This window comes from Drosophila ananassae, chromosome 3R (assembly GCF_017639315.1).
Source record: "Drosophila ananassae strain 14024-0371.13 chromosome 3R, ASM1763931v2, whole genome shotgun sequence".
Lineage (NCBI taxonomy): Eukaryota > Metazoa > Arthropoda > Insecta > Diptera > Drosophilidae > Drosophila > Drosophila ananassae.
The window spans coordinates 2,805,394-2,829,142 of record NC_057930.1 but is presented as its reverse complement, the minus strand read 5'-3'; the positions used below and the strand labels follow the sequence as shown (position 1 = coordinate 2,829,142).

The window sequence follows — 23,749 nt, the reverse complement described above, 5'->3', positions numbered from 1 at the left end:
AAAACTCTCCAGCGTTACCTCGTCAATTATGTTGGCAAGAAGTGGTAAAAATTTTAAAACGATCGATTCAGTAGTTTTGAAGTTATGATAGGCACCGTCTTTGAAAAAGTGAGTTTTGGGATGTAACGCTGGAGAGTTTTTTCCAAATTTGTTTAAATTTCTATTTTTTAAATAACAAATTAGCCAATTTTTTTCCTCCATCTCCATCCATCTGGACACAGTATTCTTGAAAGGTTTTTTAATAAGAAAATAAAAACAAAAAAAAATCGAAAAAAAAAATTTTTAAAACCCTAACCCCCCTTAAGTAGATTTTTCAGTCTTCTGTTCCTCAGCTATCGTAGTTCGACAATCCACCCTCAAGACCGGATCTTCATATAGTAAATCCATTAACCACATTCAATTTCCATTCCATGTAATCACTTCTTGCCCTAAGCATCGCTTAGACGTAGTTTTGTATTAAATTGCTAAAGACGATTAGATTAAGCTGCCAATTGGGTAGCAGTGCGCTAATCATAAGAATAAAATTTCTACATTTATAAAAAGTAGTTCGACGTATGCCCAACATGACCATTTCAGAGTAGTATGTTCGAACTGCAATGGGCTCTACCGCATTATATCGCTTTCCTGTAGATGTGCAGGGGAAGCCGCGCGAAATCAAAATGATATAAGATGTTACTTAACTGCAAAGGTATATCGCCTTCGGCTCTGCCTGAATTTAGCTTTCTTTTCTTTCTTCTGCATCATTTAAGGAAAATTTACGATTAAATAAATTTAATTAATATTAATGTAATTTAATATTCTCATATGCAGTAATTTTTTTATTTTAAAATAAATGGTTTTAGTTTTAACAAATGCAAATCTCTCATTTTTAGATTTTTTGATAAAGAAAATATGTTTTAAATTATTTACTCAAGCTCTCGGTTTACAAATAACAAATTAATTTTATAATTTTCTTTTTAACGAACCCTTTGATTCCGCAGGGGCGAATACATATTTTTGTAAAATTGACATTTTCTAACAATTCATCTACAATTAGCTTACAAAAACAAAAATTTTCACATCAAGATTTTTCATTCATAGCTAAATATACCAACAGCTTTATATTCGCTTTTACTTATGTAAATAGTTAAGTTTTTGGATGACGTTAAACTCACAAGTTTACATTTGAAAAGGTAGGCTCCGGCTTCAACCAGTTATTATAATGCTTTCAAAGGATTTGGAAACTTAAAGCCGTAAGAAAAAAAACATTTTATTAAGTACTCATTTCGAAAAATCACTTTTTGTAAAGAAAGGTAAAATATGTTTCTTTTTACATGATTTACAATATATTTTTCTTGTTGGGTATATGTTAGCCATTAGTTCAAGTTAGCCATATTTGGAAGGATGAAAAAGCCAATTACTCAGAAAATATAAAAATTCTGTTAAATTCAGTAAACTACATTCGTGGAAATCAAACAAGATATTTAGGAAGCTAACAGCTACCTAAACTGAACTCAGGAAATTTATATATCTTTAACAAGCGTCTTAAACTTTTTAAAGTTTATTTTCTGTGCCATCTTCTAATTTATGCAGTAGTGGTGTCAACGCAGCAGTGGTGTCTCTTTCGTCATGTTCTCCATTTTGATCAGCTGTCAGATCTGAAACAACTAAGCTGCTTATTGAAGCATTATCGGTTTGCTCAGAGTTAAATGTTTTTCGGTGGGGCGCACTTTTCTCTTCATGGGATAAATTTGTCGGAGAGGGGGTAATGCTTCTGTTTGACTTTGATTGTCGCCTTATGCTTTGAGACCCTGTTACAAATCGGGGTTTTTCATCTTCCGTTATTGAATGCAATAGTCGTTCAACTTCATCGTCGAATGTTTCACTTGAAAATGTCCCAGACTTACGACTCTTCTCTAATAAAGTTGCCTTTTTGGCCGTAAGATACAAAACCCGTTTAATAGCAATGTATATAACATCTGATATAGCACGAACTGAGTAATCAGGTACGAAGGATTGTCGGATTTTTGAATCCATGTTTAGTGACTGCAAAGATCCCAATTGAGTTGGAGAATCTGAAAAATAATAATTAATTCTCACTTATTACTTTATTTTTATATAGAAAACTTAATTAATGTTAAGTAGATAAAAGATATCTTCGGCGACTCCGAAGTAATTGGCAGTGATCTGCAGAGCTCTATTACAGAGCTCTACTACAGGGGCATAGAAAATTTGTTTGCCCAAGCTCTGGCGCACTAAGGAATTACAAAGGAACGGAACGTAAATATTTAAGTATTACTGAAAGGATCACTCTATTACTGAAAGACTTTTTGCGTAACATCACTAACCTAGGGTCACTTGAAAGAAATGAAACTATATTCTAAATGAGGAAATTCGCGTAACTAAATCGCTACAAAGCAAAAACTATTGCTTTGTATTTTATACGCTACTTAAAAGTAGCAAAGGGTTAAAAGTGATAATTAAGGGGGCAGGATGGTTTGAGACTTCAAAAAAAAAATTTTTTCAGAAATTTTTTATATAATAGAACATTATCTTAGGTGAAAGTTTCATGTCGATCGGACTAAAACTTGCTGAGATGCCGATTTTCTAGTTGTTTTCTCTCCATATACTTTCCATTGCTTTAAAAACTTTAGACGCGTTTTGCTCAAAAAAACTTTTTCAAGTCGGTGCGTAACGTAACTCAAAAAGTAATGCTCGGATCTTAATAAAATTTTGTACACATCTTAATACAATAAATACTTGCGGATGAACGAACGCTTTTTTTTTTTTAATTTTTTTTACTTTTTTTAGGGGCAAAAATGGGCGGATTTTTATGTAAAAATGGCACTTTTGACTTTGAAACCGCGCCAAAAATCCAAAATTGCATATTTTTCAAAATGGTTTCGTTCATCCGCACAAGAAACAAATATTTTAAGTAAATCAATTCAATTTTTTGATTTTATATAACACTGTAAGGCCAGACTTTACGCACCGCAAGAGACCAATTTTTGAAGCGACTCCGGCCGACTGCCGTCACGGAATAAATAATAATTATTTCTTAATAAAAAATATTCTTAAATACTCTACAAATATGGCCATTTATCGTGTAAAAAAATTGGATCATTTCATTCACTCAGAAATGAGAAAAAAAATCGCAAAAATGTGCTTTTTTTCAGCCCCTGAAACCATCCTGCCCCCTTAAAGGAATTAAATTCAACGTACCTAGTAAGAGTTCACCAAAGATATGCTTTGGAACTGGAAAACTTCTCTGTAAAAGGAGCCATAAACGTAATTATCAAGAATAAAGTTCTGCAGAAGAAATAAAGTCCAGAAATGAAGCAAATCAAAAAAAATCAGTTCACCCAGTTGTCATACATCTGTGGAAGAACCACACAAAGAGGAAAACCACAGTAAAATGCACCAAATGCCAAAACATTTTTGAGTCGATGACTAATTTAACACCCTGAGCTCAGTGTGCATTGCATGTGAAGATCTACACGCCACCGCATCCTGTACATCCAGTAAGGGTGATGCAAAAATCACCAAATCACCAAACTATACAAGTACAAGACCTTAAAAGAACGCTTGCAGTTTCGAATTCAAAATAATTCCCACCTGAACTACAACACTGCCGATTTCCTCCAGTACCCTTCATTAAGGGCATCCAGACCCTACGTAGGAACGACAATATATTGTGGCGTAGTGAGAGCTGTAGAGTCTTGGTTTGACTCTACACTGACATTTATAACAAAGATGGAAGATTACATTTTTGTTCCTAGTTGGAATAAATCTTCATTTTTTGAGCAATTATTTGGCAAAAACTTACGATATGAACTTGAATGCATATTTATAACCAAAATATACATTCTATTTTTGTATTTAATATTCAATCTTTATTTGTAATTTAAATATAATACATTCTATTTTGAAGAAACATAATTTTGAAGTTATGCTATCTACCCCACCACAAAGTCTTACAGATTTTATATCATTCTTGGGGACAACTATGCTAGAATTTATGCGATACCAAAATCTTCTAAAATAAATGCTGATTTCCCAACAATTCAAATAACACAGGCCGACAACTTCCAACTTTTTTTTCCTCCACGCATAATTTTTCCTGCTCCATAACCTTTATGCTCCCCTGAACCAAAGTCCAGAACAAATATAGGTAATATCACCCACAGTTTCCGCGGTATACCTAAGAAGAAATTGATAAAATTTTACCATATATTGAATTATGTTGGCCGTGTAGTTGCGTTGACCGTCATTGTTTTTAGTGCATATTATTTTTGAAATGTATGTGTAGCAACTAAAATTAAAAAATGGTATCTAGCAAGTACCATATCTTTGGAATACTCATCCAAAGTTGAAATCTCCTATTTTCTACATTAATTTTTGGTCTTCTATGATTTTTCCCCAAACATTTTCCTATGGAAGATTTTTATTTTCTTATTGAAATCAGTATATCACCATGTTTTAATTTTGGGTTTAAGGGGAAACTCGAAATAATTTTATTAAATTTATTATAGTTAGTTAAACAATATTTTCTTCAATTAAAAAGGAGTTTTTAATCTCATATTTTCAAAAAGTCATGGCTATCTACAATTTCTTTAAGGGGTTAGGTGGGTTTGACGGCAAAAAAAAAATCTTTTTTTTTGTATTTTTTTATAAAATTCTACAGAATCTTGAGAATATTCTCCCAAATTTTCAAGTAGCTTCGATAAAACTTTCGGAGATACAGCCCTAAAAAGGTGGACGCTCGAGGTCAGGCATAGGCAGAGAGCTAACTTTAAGCGCGTTTTTCTCAAAAGTGTGCTTTCAAAGTCGGTTGTCAAGATTTCTCGGAAACTACTCAACCGATCTTGATAAAATTTCACAGGCCTTCGAGATACGATTATCTAGAACTTGAACGAAGGATTTAATGTTTCGATGATTACAACTATTTAAAAAAAAAAAATGTTCGAAAAATTTCACCAAAATTTGAATTTTTTTGAAAACAGGTGTCCCAAAAAATCCATTTTTTACTTCATTTTTTTTTCTTCGTTCAGTTTCTAGTTTTAGGCCTGTACAAAAGGAAAATATTTAGTTTTTTCATTTCGGATAATTCTGTCAGGAATTGTGCTGTCACCGCGAAAGCACCTTTTTTCCAATAGGTCATGGGAAATGACGTCTCAATGGCTAACTGTTAAATATTTTTTTCTCAAAATTTCAGAAATTCTTCTTTAAATATGTATATTTGAGAAACCAAAAAGCTCCATAAAAATATTTCATTCTTTAAATAAAAAAAAAATTTTTGAAAATAGTCCATTTTTTGGCCCCGCAAACCCACCAAACCCCTTAATACTTTACTAAACCAGCTGAGCCTGCATTAGATACGTTTTGAACATAGAAAAAGTTTTAAATAGCCATGACATATATAGGGACATATATAGGGCCATTTACTCAAGCATCTTCAAAAATAGTAAGGTTATGCCACTTCCGATCCTTCCGTTGTATGGTAGCTATAGGATAAAGTCGGCCGATCCTTATAAAATTTGGCAGATCTTCTTTACTTTTTCCCTTTGTTGATGGGAAAAAGATTTTCTCCGAAATTCCTTCCTTTTTAACGCATCCACAGCTAAATTCATCTATTTTGGTTAATTAAAATTGGAATTGCATTTCGAAAAGGGGCATGAAAAGAATTTGAAACAAACTTGTACTGCGTTGGTATTAGAACTCCTATAATAGGCTTGTACTATACGAGAACAGGGTAGAATAATTTTAATCGGTTTTATTGCCATGTAATGAGTTTGCTAAACGAATTGGCTCGCATTGACACCACCACGCCGCTCCAAAGCGAAATTGAAAATTGATACCAATAGCCTCATATCATAACTTAAAAGAATTTCTCAATTATTTAGTATAAAAAGCACACATATTAGTACTGACATTAGAGTTACAACAATGCAGAGATATGATGAACAAATATATTAGTTAATTATTTAGTTACATATATTATATATATGGTTAAATATACAGATCAAAGTAAACAACAGGAGTTCAACCAAGCCTCGGAGTGGGGAAGCTGGTAGACCACGAATCGGGATTCGAGTTTCAAGTGAGTTACAATCAACCCCGAATGGTTTCTTACCTCACCTAATCATCATTTAAAAAGTATAAACATAAAGTATAAACATAAGTATAAGTATAAAGTTAAAAAGAAAGTTAAAAGGATCACAGAGATTTTTAAAAAAAAAATAATATAAAATAAAATAATATATTTTTAAAAAATATATTAAATGGATATTTAAAGTATTGTTTCATTCTCTCATACTTACCAATGACTACATTTGGAACCAAAGCTTGGGTTCCAAAATAAGTAAAAGGGCCACTTTCAAACATTAACGCCTCCTTTCCAATTGTGACCTCCACTCGACCCTCCAAAATAAGTACAAAGAAATCAACAGCTTTTCCCTGCGTGAAAATAAAAAGACTTTGATCTTCTTTACTTTTTCCCTTCGTTTTAATATTGTGAAAAACGTCTTGATTGAGAAGTCTTCTTAAGATGGGCTCCGAAATTACATCTTTTTTAAACGCATCCACAGCTAAATTCAATTATTTTGGTTTATTAAAATTGGACTGAAAATTGAACTTATAATATTCATTACATTACCAGTGCTTAAATATTGAAATGTAGCCAATGTCAATTGTGGTGATATTCGTACTGCTTGCACTTCACGACGTTCAGCAAACGCTGAAAAATCTGCTTTTTTGTAACGATTGCGTCTGGTTTTTGTACGATTATCAACAAAAACATCAGTTTCATCAACGATTTCCGCTTGAATTAATTCTTCGATTACATCTTCTAAAGTCACTAAACCGACAGTTTCATAAAACGGATCACCATCTCCTTCATTATTAACGCGATGGACAAAAGCTATATGTCCTATAGTTCCTTCTTTGAATTGATTAAACATAATATCTAATGTGTAATCTTCAAAAACAAAGTGCACTGGATTCTGATAAAATTCACAAAGAGTTTTCAGTGGAGTGTTATCATCTGTATCAACAAAAGCCAAATCTTTTATGTAAAGTAACGTAACAATATTTTTTCGATCCCCATCAAAGACGGGAATACGGGAATACCCAGAATTCATAATATCAGATACAGTTTCAAAGTCTAGAATTGCATCTAACGAAAGCATGAAAGCATCATTTATATGAGTCATTACGTCTGCGACGGTTTTTTTCGTAATTCCAGAGCTCCAGATATGATGTTGACCTCGTTTTTATCAAGATCATTTACATCGTTGGTAACCTACATCAGTATATTAAAACAGTTTTAATTAATGCGATCTTTTTTAAAAATATTTTGGTTACTTACTCTAACAAGTTCTTTTAAACGTTCTCTGTTATAAACATTGCCAATTTCTTCACCTAATAACTTATCGAGAATACGAGAAATAGGGTATGACAGAGGTGCTGTTATAGCCATTACAGTTTTTGTTATTAATATGGTTTTTGCCCCAATAGCCAAGCCATGCCTTGAACAAACAGCCTGAAATAAGTATTTCAAAAAATATATATTTAATTTACATTTATATGTACCTACGATAGTATAAACGATTCAAAAAAAGTAAATTCCATCCCAAGTTTTTCATTCTTGCAGTTATTTTTTATACCCTTGCAGGGGGTATTACAATTTTGGTCAAAAGTGTGCAACGCATTGAAAGAGACATATCCGACCCTATAAAGTATCTATATTCTTGATCAGGATCACCTCCTGAGTCTGTCTGTCTGCTTGTCTGTTTCTACGCAAACTAGCCTTTCAGTTTTAAAGCTGTCGAGTTAAAACTTTGCACACATCCTTCTTTTATTTGCTGGCAGTATATAAGTCGGAACGGCCGGGATCGGTCGACTATATCCTATAGCTTCGGTATAATCGGAAAATGCCACAACTTTAGTCATGTTTAAGTTAGAGGTTTGGGACTTTCCACTCGAAATACAACATGTGTGGAAAGTCCCAAACTCTCTAACTTAAAAAAACAAAATTTAAAGAGTATGACTTGAAGGATGTAACGAGAACTAAAGCTACTAAACAGGTTGCAGGTAGCGGATAGTAAACACCCTAATTTTTTAGAAGTATGGGCTCCAAGAAGGGGTCCCAAAATGTAGGCACCCCACCTTTTACAACCATAAACAACCTCCCATCCCAAAAATTTTAAAGGCTGCGTTAAACTTTATAAGCATAAAAATTAAACTTATTTCTTGCGGCAAGGCACAATTTTAGGCTACCAGAAACAACGTTTCCACGTTTCCACGAGCAGTTTTACATAGATTTAAGATTTTATGTAGTTTTCCCCCATCAGTGATAAGAGACTCCGAGGTAAGGGCCGGTAGGGAAAAAGTTCTGCGAAGTGGTAATGCTAAATCTAAAGGTAGCTAAAAATAATTGATTCTGTTTTCCCCCACAAGTGGTAAGAAACAGAATATAAATTTTATAAGTACAATGAGACGGAAGAATTCTTTCTGTTTAAAAATTTTCAATAATTGGAACAAGAGAATAGTAAAAGTCTTTGTTCTAAAGTTCTGGTCGAGCAATCGACATACATAATAAAAGTTTCAACGTAGCATATATTACTAACGTTTTTTCGAAGCCAAACATCAAATAGGTGAATACTGAGCAGAAAAATCAAAAAATTGAAAACAAAACTAAATAACTATTTTTGACCGATAAATCTACCTAAAAAAAAATTCATATTGATTATTGATCTCGGAGTGCATAAATTCCGCGTTATTAAAAATTAGTAGTGAATCATGACTTAAGAACTATCACGAACAAATTTTTTCAACTTTTGAGATAGTAAAGGCGCGGAGGAACGAGAGATTGTTGCAAGCTGACAAAATTAATTAAGAATCAGGTTCAAAAAATCAGGTTTGTAATAGTAAGTTAAATCAATAGAACAACCCTGAAGTACTGAAATTCATGTCACCGCCGTTTCAAGCCGAAATGTTCGACAAACAAATACAATTCAATAAGTTATATGGTAGCTGACGAATAAAGTTTTAAAATCCAGGATGTTCTGAGTTATATACTGTGTGCAAATGACAGAAGGACATGTGCAATGTTTAGATTCCGTAGCTTTAAAACAAGTTCCCGTAAAGAAAGACAGACAGAAAAACGGACAAGTTTATATTAGCTCAGGAGGTGCCCTGATGAAGAATATATGTACTATATTGGGTCAGAGATGTCTCCTTCACTGCTTTGCTCTTTATAGACCAAAATTATAGTATCCTCTACAAGAGCATATAGAAGAGATTGTGCGGTATTGACTATCGTCGACCAGCACGCAAATTTCATCCTTTGCATGAGAGCCAATTCCTCGCAGGTAGTATTGATAAACAAGAAAGGAAAGCCACCCTTGCAGTTAAGGTTGTTCCATTTCTGATCGTTAATTTATATGGAGGCTATAGGGTTGGCCGATCCTGATGAAATTTGGCAGATCTGATTCGATTGCCCAAAATAGAATCCGTAGAAAGTCCCATCTTTCTAACTTAAAAAACAGCAAAGTTATGCCAATTCCGATCGTTCAGTTATATGGCAGCTATATGATATAGTCGGCCTTATGAAATTCGGCAGAAAAGATTATTTTGTTCAAAATAGAATCTGTACCAAGTCCCATCTTTCTAACTTAAAAAACAACAAAGTTATGCCAATTCCGATCGGTCTACAACAGCTATAGGATATAGTCGGCCGATCCTTATGAAATTTTTTATTTACTATATTTTGGTCAAATATAACATGTGTGGATAGTACCAACCCTCTAACTTAAAAAACACCAAAGTTATGGCATTTCCTAACAATCAGTTATATGGCAGCTATAGGATATAGTCGTCCGATCCCGGCCGTTCCGACTTATATACTGCCTGCAAACAAAAGAAGGATGTGTGCAAAGTTTCAACTTAATAGCTCTAAAACTGAGAGACTAGTTTGCGTAGAAACAGACAGACGGACAGACGGTCAGACGGACAGACGGACATGCTTATATCGACTTAGGAGGTGATCCTGATTAAGAATATATATACTTTAAAGGGTCGGAGATGTCTCCTTCACTGCGTTGCACACTTTTGACCAAAAATGTTATACCCTCTGCAAGGGTATAAAAAGAGGATTTCATTGAAGCTTCCCTTATTAGCGCATTTTCTCGCTGTGTAATTTTTATACATAGCATAAATTCCCACTATCGAGAGGTCTCAACTCCCAAAACCACAAACACATTTGTAATGTTTTTTTTTTTAAATAAGCCCTAAAATGTGTTAATTTACTTACCTGTGGTGTAATTTCCCCAAAAAGGACAATAGCCAAAGTTGAAAATATAACAGCAAAAAGTCCAGAGGTCAAGCCATCCAGTAGAATGGTAAAGGTTGAGTTAACCAACACATTACCCAAGAGAATACTGCACAAGAGATAATTACCTTGATCTCGAACAGGTGCAATTTTTGACGCATATTTCTTTTCTTTTTCGGTACCAGTGTTTCGTAGTATCTGAAATATTGTTTTCAAGATTAAGCTTAAGTTATGTTAAATGAAAAACTACCTTTAATTCTGTGCGGTCCATAGCCATTAAGCCCAAGTTAAGACCAGAAAATAAAGCAGAGAAGCAAAGACACGTTACAATTATAATTATTGCAATCCACACTGGTAATAATGGTTCATGAGTTTTAATTTTCATCCACTCTGAATTTCCTTGATGAGCAAAAGGAGCCGTAGTTTTAGCAGAGCTGTGCTACAAAAAAAATACCAAATATTATAATACTTTCAAAATTATTCAATTATTCAACTTTTTCCGATAAATTGAGAATAAGTTACGTAAACTAAATTGTGAGTTGTCGCCGTATCTTAGAATTATGTATATATTGGAACAATAAAATTTTTCCTAACCTGACTTTATTGATATAAATCTAAAATATTTATAGCTAAAAAAATACACATATAAAACTTAGATGGTAAATTTATGAAAATAAATTTAGTTCACTAGAAGTTCTCGTTGCCGTAAGAGTACGGTTTTCTTGGTCAGCGTTTAAACGATTTTTGGATGGGAATTTTATAAAAATGTTTGCCAAAATGTGAATTTTTCATTTTTAATTTATTTATTTTTATATATTTTTTTTCTGTTGAAAATGTTACAATAAATTTTTTCAGTGATATGAAAAGAAATGAAACAAAATGTTTATTATATTGCCTTGCGCTGATTATTTTTCAAAGCTGAAGAACGTATTTTGAGAAAATGTATGGTATCATCTTCAGTTGGTAGAATTTGGTCAAAATTCTCTCGTAACTCATATGATTTGATTGTAGAGCAACAGAACAGAAAAAAATAATGACTATGGTTGCCACAATAAATACGTTATACGTTATATTAAACTACTTTTAAACACTTTAAAGAACGATTTTTTCAGTCTGACTATTTTTTAAAAAACACCAAAGTTACGGCATGTCCGATCAATCAGATATATGATAGCTATAGGATATAGTCGACAGATCCGGGCCGTTCCGACTTATACTGCCTGCAAACAAAAGAAAGATGTGTGCAAAGTTTCAACTGGATAGCTTTAAACCTGAGAGACTAGTTTGCGTAGAATATATTATATATATTATACAAATTTCACGATTCAATCAATTTTCAATCGATCAATAATGCGCTCTGATAGGGTATAAAAATTCCATCTATCAAGTTAATATCTCCCATTTTATAAATTTATAATTGTCTGTATGATATTTTCCCCAACAAATTTTCTCTGGAAGATTTATTATCTTATACAAAATCAGTGAATCATACCATATATGTATGGTTTAAGGTAGGACTTAAAGAAAAGTTCCGAAAAATTTTACTGAATTTATTATAGTTGGGTAAGCCATATTTTCTATAACAGAAGTAATAGGTTTAAAATTATTGTTTTTAAACACGCATTTACCAAATCTATCATATTTTACTAATTCAAGTTTTCGAAATTTTTTCAAAGGAACACGGAAACAGGTTTAGAGAATTAAACTTTTAATAAGTTGTGCAAGTGCATTGTATCTTCAGCCTTTTATGTTTTAATTGCCATCCAATGGGTTGTGACCTCTTCTAGAAATACTGAACCTTGCCACGTGATTACACTCAAAAACATTCCAAACGACGTTTTGATGTCTACTACAATTACGAAATCTTCCTGGTTTTGATTATTCGTCTCAAAGGTAAATTTATTAAAGGCATGTTATCTTTCGATTTTTGGGGTTATTAGTAGTTGAGGTACATAAACGTACCATGCTTTATACTTTTTTTTGGGTTTTAATTGAGCCACATGATGCATCTCTTCTGAAGAACTTCTATAGAGTCTCTAGAGCTACATTGTTTTTTATTGATGATTCAATAAAATAGTACGTACGGCTTGGGCACGACAATGCATTTTTCTCTCCTGTAATCTCTCCTATAATAGTATCTATTTTTGGAGAGTAAGACTGACTGTTTTGCATCTTAGGGTAGTGTTGAGCGATCAGAGTTTTGATAGCGACCGAATTAAAGACGAGATTCGATAGTTTATATTCAATTTATTAAGCTAATTCCGCACAATAAAACAAATAGCGGCCCGTCAATAACAACTCCCAAAATAACAAGAAGAAGAACCGCTTTGGCGCAGAAGCTCTTCCAAAGCTCCCAAAAGCGCATGCGCTACAAAATGACAACAAAGTGCATGCGAATCTGGGAGACAAAAGAGAAGATTAAATGCCGCTGCAGATAAACAAATTATCAATATTCTTATTAGCCTATCTGGTGGCTGCTTAGCCCAACATCCTCCCCCTATTGAAGGGCGTGCCTTCAATAACAATTTTGGAAGGGCAGCAGACACATCTTTTAAGGGATATTCCACAGGTTGCGTAGTTTCATTAAGAAGATTAAGAACTTACAGGGCGAAAAAGGCACACCAATTTCTTCCAAACCCTTGACCATTCATTGCTCCCCCCAATAGACCAATGCGGGAGTCGAGTTCTCCTAACGAGTGCAGGGGGGCCGGAACGTTGATTCTTCTCCTCTTCTCCTTCTGCATAGGGCAATCCAGCATCCCGCGATAGTCCATTGCGTCCAGAAACCACCCATCCAAATAGTGTATTTTGGACAACTGGGAGGCAGTGACCTAATTGGATTTGGCCAACTGACAATAGGTTGAAGAACAGGCTGGCTCCAATTAGCAGGTCCACACCTTGCGGTCTGTGGAAGTTGGGATCAGCCAGCGCTACGCCGTGAGGAATCTTCCATTTGGAAATATCAATTTTAAGGCTGGGCTGACAGTCCGCAATATGAGACACTATAACCGCCTCTAGGTTCGCACAATATGTGGTTAGTCGAGACTTCACACACACATTAACGGAGGATCCATCCGTAGCAAACTCAGTGCCGCCGAGACCTGCGACCGCTACACAGCTTTTGGTGCGAGGAAGCTGAAGTTGACTTGCCAGCCGCGATGAAATAAGGTGAACTTGTGAACCAGAGTCCAATAACACTCTGCAAGGCAGAAAGGCACCTGATCGACCACGGATGAGGATATTGGCGGTTGGCAGAAGCACTTCAGTAGGGCGATCCTGCGTCAAGATCGTGTTGATTGACTGGGAAGGCGGGGCAGCAACGGCAACACCAGCGGCGGAAACCAAACCTCGTAGTGGTGGGGAATTGTTAGAGCTGGGCAGCTGCCCGCAATGGTGCAACAAAGCATGATGTCGGCGATTGCACTTTGGACATCGGGCAGCTGAACATCCGCGTGCAAAATGACCATCCTCCAAACATACAAAGCAGCGGGTCAGCCGTCGCACTTCGTCGTACCGTTGACTAAGTGGCAAGGCAAGGAAGCTGGGACATGTAGGAAGCGCGTGCGCCAAAACACCACACAGGGCGCATAGAGCTGGACGAGCGTTGATAATCATGCACGACGATCGGTTATTCGTAGATCTCCCTCGGCCCACTTGGTTAGCTGGTGGATACGCAGCCAAAGAAAAGTCGACGCATTCAAGAGTCCGGCACCTTTGCTCCAAGAATCGTGCCATGGACTCCCAAGACGGAAGGCTGTCGTTGTTTCCGGCCAGAGTGTCTTCCCACTTGGCTTTTGTGACAGGATCCAACTTCTGTAGGACAATCTGGATGAGCAAGCATCCTTGGATCTCGGCAGCTGATCCGGAACTCATGAGAGCACGCATATGCCCATTGAACCGATCCGACAGCTCCCGCAACGTAGCAACAGATCCGGGCTCGACCACACGAAGCTGCAGGATCTCGTTGATGTGAGACTGGAAAATTAATCGCCGATTACTAAACCGATTGCGCAATAGGTCAAGAGCCACATCGTAGTTCGCGTCAGTAATTTCCAGCACTTTCACCGTCTCCAAGGCTGACTCGCGCAGGCATGAAATGAGCCACCGGAGCTTTTCCATTTTTGTTAGGTGAGGATGGCTGTCAATCGTCGCCTTAAAAAGGGCGAAGAAATCCGGCCAGTCAACATAGCCGCCGCTAAATGTTGGCATCGGCAACGGTGGTAAGGATGGGGCTGGCTTGTATGGCATGGGTGAGACACCGGCACCGTCGAGAAGTGTGGAGTGGGCAGCGATTCTCATGGAGTGCTTGGAACCGCTCACGCAAACGCTTCTCCACTGACTCCAGCGCCATAATGGTGCCATCCTCATTCCGCGCTGCAGCCTTCACCTTATGATGCAGCGCCTCCATCTCCTGGCACGTCACCTCTGCTCTTCTCCGCAGCATCCTTTCCCGGCTTGCGGCAGCAGATCCAGTAGTTCCACATCCAGACTCCATCCCGCAAATCTCCAGTGCGAGTGATGCAAATCGACAACCAAGAGATGTTTTTTTTTATTTTTGTGTTTTTCGTACCGCAGTTTTTTCAGTTTCTCGGGAAATTAAACTGATTGAACTTCGGGCGCGATCACGTCGGGGTCACCAATGTTGAGCGATCAGAGTTTTGATAGCGACCGAATTAAAGACGAGATTCGATAGTTTATATTCAATTTATTAAGCTAATTCCGCACAATAAAACAAATAGCGGCCCGTCAATAACAACTCCCAAAATAACAAGAAGAAGAACCGCTTTGGCGCAGAAGCTCTTCCAAAGCTCCCAAAAGCGCATGCGCTACAAAATGACAACAAAGTGCATGCGAATCTGGGAGACAAAAGAGAAGATTAAATGCCGCTGCAGATAAACAAATTATCAATATTCTTATTAGCCTATCTGGTGGCTGCTTAGCCCAATAGGTAGGTTAGAATCTTCTGGTGGTGCTAGATTGTCTTCGGTTATATAAGTGCCAACGATGCAAGAAAAAGCTGTTTATCGTCTCTTTTGTAACGTTTGAGCAGCTCAAAGTCTGTGGTAGACACGATTTGCTAAATCGTACGCAGGATGATTTTTTCACCTAGACTTAGCACCTTTGCGGCCGTACCTTGCATTGTATAAAAGGATTCCTTTCAGTCCGTTGCGGATACCATGCTAACAAACGTGGTATTTTTTTCTAAGTTGATCGAAAAAATTGTCGGATTGTTGTAACACGTCGCTCACGGTATCCTCTTTGAGTATTCAATGAAGCAGTTCTGCATTATTTTAGCACCGTTTTCCTTTATTTGCTCCTGGTTCCTCCGTTGTTGTTTTGTGCGTTTTGCTCTTTTCAAAGTCATATACATGTGTTGCTTTCAGCATTGGCGAAGGAAAATTACAAGATCAATTTTTCGTGTTTTCCTCATTTTCTTTCTTCGCTGCCTCTACCGCCGAGCTAAGCACAGTTTTTAGGTTTTTCGTGCCTATGCGAATTAAGTACATTAGTACATTTATTTATATTATTTATTATATTTACAATGACTTGCAACGAAAAAACAATATCGACGCCTTTTCGCGAATTTATCGTATGTTGCTTTCAACAGAAAGTGATATTTAGTTGCCAAATTGTTATATAATTTTTGTGCCAACTAAAATTAGAGTTTCAATTATATGTACTTTTACTACTACTTTTCTAATTAACTTTTGTCATGAAAAGACATACGAAAATTTGGTAAAAATTAGTCAAAATTTGTGATTGGTGTAAAAGTATTGGTGTAAAAGTAAACCACGCTTGTGTGGTTCTGGTTTTCCACGAAATATATACTTGCAATACAGATTTTCCACGAAGTATGGTATTGCAAGGTAACACATATAACTGAACTGAGTTCTTCTTGATTTGGTTAGTTTCTGAACTTAGTTGAATTTTTAAAATTCAGCTGCTGAACTTTATGATTTGGCGAAAAATATTCTCTGTGATAATCCGGGCCCAGCTGAATCATATTACAACGTGTTCAGAAATAATACAAGAAGATTTTAGTAATATTTTAGTGGAGAACTGTGTGGTATCAAATTGTTTGTTAACTACTTTAACTGAAAACAAAAAAAGGAAAGCTAACATAGGGGCGATGTCAATATAACCTTGCGATTAAGTGACACTTTATATATATATAGTGCCAAATATCTGATGTAGTTGCCTGATCCTTATATAGATTTTATTATAACATCAATTTCTTATTTTATGAATTTTGAAAGAAGTCCTAAGCTTCTATCTTTAATAACAACAATCGATATCATTACCGATTGTCAGTTATATTGCAGCTACAGTCTGTATTCGACCGACCTAATCAGATCCGAATTATATACTGTGTGCAAGGAAACAAGGACAAGAGCAAAGTTTAACGGCATTTGCATTAAAAAAGTGAGACTCGTTTGCATTAAAACAGACGCAAACGGATATGCTTATAGCGACTCTATAGGCTTTATCGATATTATAATATTATCTAAAAGTCGACCATAGTACTTTGTTATATCGCAAAAACCAAAAAAAAAATGCAACTTCGAATCTTCTAAAAACATTCCAGAAATTATTCGGGTTGTAGATTGGGAAAGGTTCGAAAATTTCCTGTCAATTGTGGTTAAAAACTGTTGACCTACTTTGATTTTTACAAAAAGAAATTTTTGTTTTACGTATTCAACTTATAGACTTACAGTACTTTTTTCCTCCGAATTTTTTGCGCAAACGTAAAATACATTTTTAGAAGAAGGAAATTTTACAGAATATGTCGCTGAATAGCCATTACTCGAAACTTCTAATGGAAAAAACAGGTCGGTTGCTGGCTTTAAGCACGATCCACCGTAATCGTTTTCTTCATTGGTAAAAGTAATTACAGTATTTTTTTGTAAACCGCTACCAAAGACGCGAAATACTTGGTCCTTATCAATTAGAACGCTTGGTACTCCATTCATGGCCTCTACTGTGTCACCTTCCAAACGTACACCAATAATATGGATAGAGTTCACATCTTGTCGAGGTAATCTGCAAAGAAATTACACATTATTATTAATATTATTAGATAAAGATATCTTATGGTACCCAAAAGATATCTTATGGTACCCAAGACGATGAACTAATGAAGGGGAAACCGATAAGTCACACTGAAAAAGAGGCATCTCTTTTTCGTAAAAAAAATAATAAAGAGTGGTAATAAATCATAAAGAGAGGTCGTGAAATATAGCGGTCCTAGAAGCATGCCAAGATATTGCATAGCCACATCGACGGAGCGAAATACGAGAGTTGAAGAAAATAGTATATCTAAAAGCGCCTAATAAAGTGCAGGGCAATAGTAAAAGAATAATAGACATGAAACTCACAGACAACATGGCAATGGGGCTGGGTTGAGAAGATTCCCAATAATATATCCGACCCCGGAAAGATGAGAAGTAATGGCAAGGTAGGAGAAGACAAGGAGAAGTCGATTGCACAGTCGGTGCAACGGTGCCTTGTGGCTTACGACCTGTATTGGAAAGCCCGAATACCAAGTAAAGACTTTACTCTTGTAAAGTCAAGTGCGCAAATTACGCTAAACGGGCCAGTCTCCAAGAACCTACATAAAGATGATTGTACAGCGAGTAGCGATCGAGGTAAACTTCCCATATCAATATTGACAATTGGCGAGCAATAGGAAACCAAGTACCGTTCATAAGGAACGGAATAAAACTCAGAAACGAGCAAAACTTTATCGCTACTCTCGTCTCGGGCGAAAGTAGCGAGCAAAGAGTCCAAGTAAAGGCATAAAAGAATAATTGGAGAATTGAACTTTTATAAAATGTTCAAAGTTGGTTCCTTTCTAAAATACACAAAAAAAATCATGAGAAGAGAAAGCTAACTTCGGGGGAGCCGAAGCTGATATACCGTTGCAGTTACCTAGCAGCTTAAACATTATACATCGGTCGTTAATCTGGATTTGCCGTATCCGGACGTGTTTTTTTCAATTGCTCTCATCAGATTGCCTATATCTTTGATCTTTGATACAAGCTTTCTCTTTTCGCGACAAACTAAAATATATTGAATCATTTCCGAAGTATATTTGATCTATATAGTCCATTGAACCATACACTTCTTAAATACAATATTATTTTTCAATATTATTTCTGCCGCGCTTTACGAAAATTCATACATATATTCTCTTCTTGATTTTTATTCAGTAACCCGTTACATCTGAACCGTTACTCTGAAGCGGTTATTCGTCACGACATCCAGCCTTAGACGGATATATCTTATGTTTCGTCTTCTCTTCGACGTGCATGATCCGAACGTGCCTCTCCACCACAGAGTTTCTAATTGAACTCTTCTCGCTCTCACTACAGTGGAGAAATCTACGTTAATAATGAGTCCAATTTGCGAGTTTGGAGGATCCATTATTGGTGACTCTTACCTGTCCTGCTGGCTTTGCAATAACTGCTCACATATTAAAAGTGTTGGTGGTGGGCACAATGAACGGATAAGAGATCTTATGACAAAGAATATTGGCCTGACATGGTCTTGGATTGCCTGTAGAGAGATTGAGACTGAGATGCGGAACTTCATGAAGCAGACGAGAAATGGTTTTCTAGATTTCCGTCGGCAATTTTCTGAACTTAATGAACAATTTTTTTACACTTGAGACACAATTTCTTGGTCTCAAGTTATTAAGTGAATCTCCAAGGAGAAAAATTCCAAACAACAACCAACTGGTGGCCAATTTATTGGGTACCCCTGCTTCTAAAGCGATATATTCGTATACATTTTTAACGCCTAATACATCATCGGGAACACCTACGGATGTTCCTGTGGAAGTGATCCGTTCACCAAGTCAGCCAATGGAATCGTCAAGGTGTCTTGATCCACCAATCGTCTTGGATCCTCCATCGTTAGAATACTTGCAAGTTCCTGTTGTCCTGTTGTTCCTGTATCCCGCCTTATGCCGGATGCCACTGTGGATGATGTCATGAGTCACCTCTTAAACCATCTTAAGGTAGCTGCAAATGAATTATCGGTTTTTAAGGGGGCAGGATGTTTTTTAAGGATCGGTTTTTAAGGGGCTGAAAAAAAACAGATTTTTGCCATTTTTTTTCCTTTCTGAGTGAATATAATTATTCAATTTTTTTAAACCATAAATGGCTATATTTGGAGAGTATCTAGGAATTTTTATTTTTAAGAAATAAATTGTATTTATCCCGTGACGGGCAGTCGGCCGGAGTCGCTTAAAAAAATTATTATCTTGCGGTGCGTTAAGTCTGACCTTACAGTGTTATCGGAAATACAAAAATTGAATGGATTTACTTAAAATATTAGTTTCTTGTGCGGATGAACGAACCAATATTGAAAAATATGCGATTTTCAATTTTGGCGCGGTTGTAAAGTCGGAAACAAAATTTTTTTAAAATGCGTTTGTCCATCCTCAAGTATTTATTGTATAAAAGATGTGTGAAAAATTGTTTTTAGATCCGAGCATTACTGTTTGAGTTACGTTAACCACCGACTTGAAAAAGGTGTTTTGAGAAAAACGCGTCTAAAGTTTTAAAAGCAATTGAAAGTATATGGAGAGAAAGAAACTAGAAAATCGGTATCTCATCGAGCTTTAGTCCGATTGACATGAAACTTCCACAGCACTTGATCCATTAGTTTGGTCTGAGCACAGTTTTATTAATGAATTTTTAGCCAAAGATCCTCTAAATCCCAACTATGCTGATTTTGCTCCAAAAAACGGATTAATAATGTATTTTCTTGCTGCTACCAAAACGTTCGAAGTATTCTGGGTAATTTGAGACAGTGTTTTGCTAAGAGTGCAAAAGAGTCTTTTGATTTTGACGCTATTGCACTTACTGAAAACTGGCTTAATTTCTCTGTCTCTGATTATAAAATGTTTGTTCCCAATACAATTTTGCTTTCTGTGTTAATTGATGTCCCGAATATTCATGCTAACAATATGAAACATAGTCTTTTTCCTCCATCCCTAACTTAAAAAATATGTGCGATTTTTCAGCACAAGGAATTGCTAATATCTTTGCTTCATTTTTTCAATCAACCTATTCGTCCGATTCATATGATTTAAATTCTACATTCCCTTATTAAATTCCGAACATAAAACATATTTACTTGTCAAAATTTCATCATCTTGATGTTTCTAATGCTCTTTTACCATGGATATAACATTTTCTGCTGGTCTTGATAATGTCCTGAGCTATATTCTCAGGTACTGCTCCGATATCCTAGCTATACTTTTACTACCCAAATCAATTTATCTTCGGACCTTTCATGTCTTCCCAAGAGGTGGAGTGATTCTTTTATTATTCCGCTTCATAGCGAATGGTCGTGATTATTTTTTGCGCTTGCGATAAATTCTATTCTTGTCAAACACGGGTTTGAAACCTTAATTTAAAAACTTGGTGGTTGAAGGCTAATTTGTTTAAAATAAAAAAAAAAATAGAAAATTTAAAAAATTATAAATTCATTTTTGCTAATTTGCTAATAAATATTTTAAAATGGTGTTGAGCTATCAGAATTTTGATAGCGACCGAATTAATAAACAATCCACAATTCGATTTCAATATTTTTATTGGGTCAATTTAACCCCAAAACAAATTCCGCGGCCGGTCCAAAACAATGCCGAATTACAAGTCATAAAACCTAAGAGCTTGCGCAGAAGCTCCACCAAAGCTCCCAAAGTGCATGCGCTACAAAAGAACAACAAAGCGCATACGAATCTGGGAGAAACAAAGAATATAATACAGCTGATAACGGGCAATTAGTGGACCGCTGCGGCTAGTTACACTGGGAGAATTAAATTGAAATAATTATGTTATTTAATGCTGGCACAAGTCCCAACATCCTCCCCCGTTGAATTCCATCTTTCAACAAAAAATCCTTAGGGGCATGGGACAGCTTCATCACATACTATTGCTGATGATCTCAAGGTCCATAATTCTCAGTTGCAGGCTGCCGTGTCCATCCAGATCCAGAGAGCGCTCGAGCCAGGCGTCAATAGAGTGGCGAAAGTGGAAGGAAACTTCATTCCGAAATTGCGCGTAGGCGCACCTTTCGATTGCAGGATCGGGAGCCTTCACGGCTGGAGCAGCAGCCACCTTGGCAGCTGCAGACGGCGGCAGCAGCGATGCAGGCGACCTCCCCTTTGGAAGGGTGCAGGCTAGAGTCCAGAATGGAGTCAGACCTGGGCGCTGACTTAATCGGCAACGGTGACAATAATCCAAATCCCGGGCCAGATGAGGGATTAAGTATAGCAGCTTCAGAAAATCCATCGCAGACAACTGCCAGATGCGACGTTGAAATAGCGACCACGGGGGGAGCGGTGGATAGCAGGGGCACTGATGAGACGCAATGGCCCACGTCCTGGCTATCGTGATCGTTGTTCAAGGTTTGTTCCAACTTCAAATCCCGAGAACCCGATTGGATGTCGCGGTCCAGCGGGTAATCCTGACTGCATGAGCGACGATTTTCCAACAGACCATCCTGCACCTTCACCACCGCTATGGTTGGTTCTGCCATTGACGAAGCAGTGGGACCATTGGGGCCGTCGAGACAAGTGGGGTGTGCAGGTACCCTCATGGAGTGCTTTGCCATTCCCACCTGAATGTCAAAGCGCACATCAGCGGCAAGCTGGGAGAACTTCCAGCATAATTCACTCCCAACTTCAACAGAGCTCAATCGCTCTAACTCATCCTGGAGTGTGGTAAATTTCTTGCGCAACGCAATTTCCAACGGCTCGAGTACCATGATGGTCAAATCTTCCTTCTGAACTGCAGCCTTGACCTTGTTATGCAGGGCTTCCATCTCCTGGTAGGTCACCTCTGCTCTTCGCCGCAAAAGCCTTTCCCTGCTTGCAGGAACCGAGGCACTAGCTACATCTCCAGACTCCATTATGCAATTTGTTTTTGTGCAAGGTGCAATGCAATGGAAACAACAGCAACAAGTTTTCCTTTGCAAGGTTTCCTTTAAGCACTTTAATGATCACAAATCAATTAGAGCGCGATCACGTCGGGGTCACCAATGTTGAGCTATCAGAATTTTGATAGCGACCGAATTAATACACAATCCACAATTCGATTTCAATATTTTTATTGGGTCAATTTAACCCCAAAACAAATTCCGCGGCCGGTCCAAAACAATGCCGAATTACAAGTCATAAAACCTAAGAGCTTGCGCAGAAGCTCCACCAAAGCTCCCAAACTGCATGCGCTACAAAAGAACAACAAAGCGCATGCGAATCTGGGAGAAACAAAGAATATGAAGCAGCTGATAACGGGCAATTAGTGGACCGCTGCGGCTGGTTACACTGAGAGAATAGAAATAGAAATAATTATGATTTTTGATGCTGGCACAAGTCCCAACAAATGGAAAAAAATCGTGCAATAAGCCGATATCTGCGTCCCAGGCCAGCATCTATTGTTGGCTGTGCGAAAGTGTCTCACATGCCAAAAGTGCTCACCTTACTGCATCTGTCTCGGATGCCACATCCCGCCGTGTTGGCCTCCATTATTGCTGCAGTGGGTGCCGGGCTGTCCAAGATGAAATGAGATCATTCATGCGACAGACCAAGAGTGGGTTTAAAGATTTGAGAAATCAATGATCAACTCAGTGCGCTGGATGTTCAATTCAATAGCCTTCAGCTGTTGAATGAATCTCCTAAGCGGAAAAAATCTGCTACTAGGGAAGTCGCAGCTCCAGAGATCGCGGGACAGCTGGATCCTCCCGCAATAATGCAGCCGCTTATTTCCCTTGCTACTCCAAGAGCAGGGACGGTAAATGAAAAATCAGCACCCGAATTTACCGTAGCAGAGCATAACTTGTCTGCTTTGTCCTCCATGGCATCACTCCAAGTGATTCCCAGGAATACCCTAGAATTAACCCCCATAGCTTCCACTAGAAATGGTAACCCGCCGCCCGGACCCCGGAACGGACTGATGCCGCGGTATTACCGACCGTGGCACCAAAACCATTACAGGTAATCCCACCTATTAGACAAATATTTGTCTCACGGCTAGCCCCTGATACCTCGGAGATTGATATCTCGGCTTATCTAAACCAAGGCCGTTATTAGAGTGGAGCACATTAGGAAATTTAAATACTCCTACTCGAGGCGCATGTCATCCTTCATGGTACGTGTGCCAGTGCCGATGTTTGTGACGCTATGTTCGCCTGGCTTCTGGCCAGAGGACATATTTGTACAAGAGCATCAGCCGAGTAAGGTAAAGAAAAAAATTCGAAGCCTGCTGGAGTCAAGCTCCCAACATCTGTCCAATCCGACTCTTCAAAAAACTAACATCTTCTATCAATCTTACGTATCAGAATTGTCGGGGTCTACGTAGCAAGCTCCCTAGACTCTATTCTGATAGTCTTTCCTTTGCGTCCCATATTATAGTCTTTACTGAAACTTGG

General features: G+C 37.3%; 1 protein-coding gene across 1 annotated transcript; it reads right to left on the bottom strand.

The window, feature by feature from the left end:
- Nucleotides 1-803: 803 nt before the first annotated feature.
- Nucleotides 804-19,318, bottom strand: LOC26514280 (unextended protein-like). Its single transcript, XM_044716152.1, is given in 9 exon segments — nt 804-2,054; nt 6,300-6,566; nt 6,635-7,213; nt 7,216-7,279; nt 7,346-7,519; nt 10,292-10,507; nt 10,560-10,748; nt 17,023-17,350; nt 19,134-19,318. Coding segments are annotated over 9 exon segments (2,508 nt in total). The 5' UTR covers nt 19,304-19,318; the 3' UTR covers nt 804-1,533.
- Between the last annotated feature and the right edge of the window lie 4,431 nt (nt 19,319-23,749).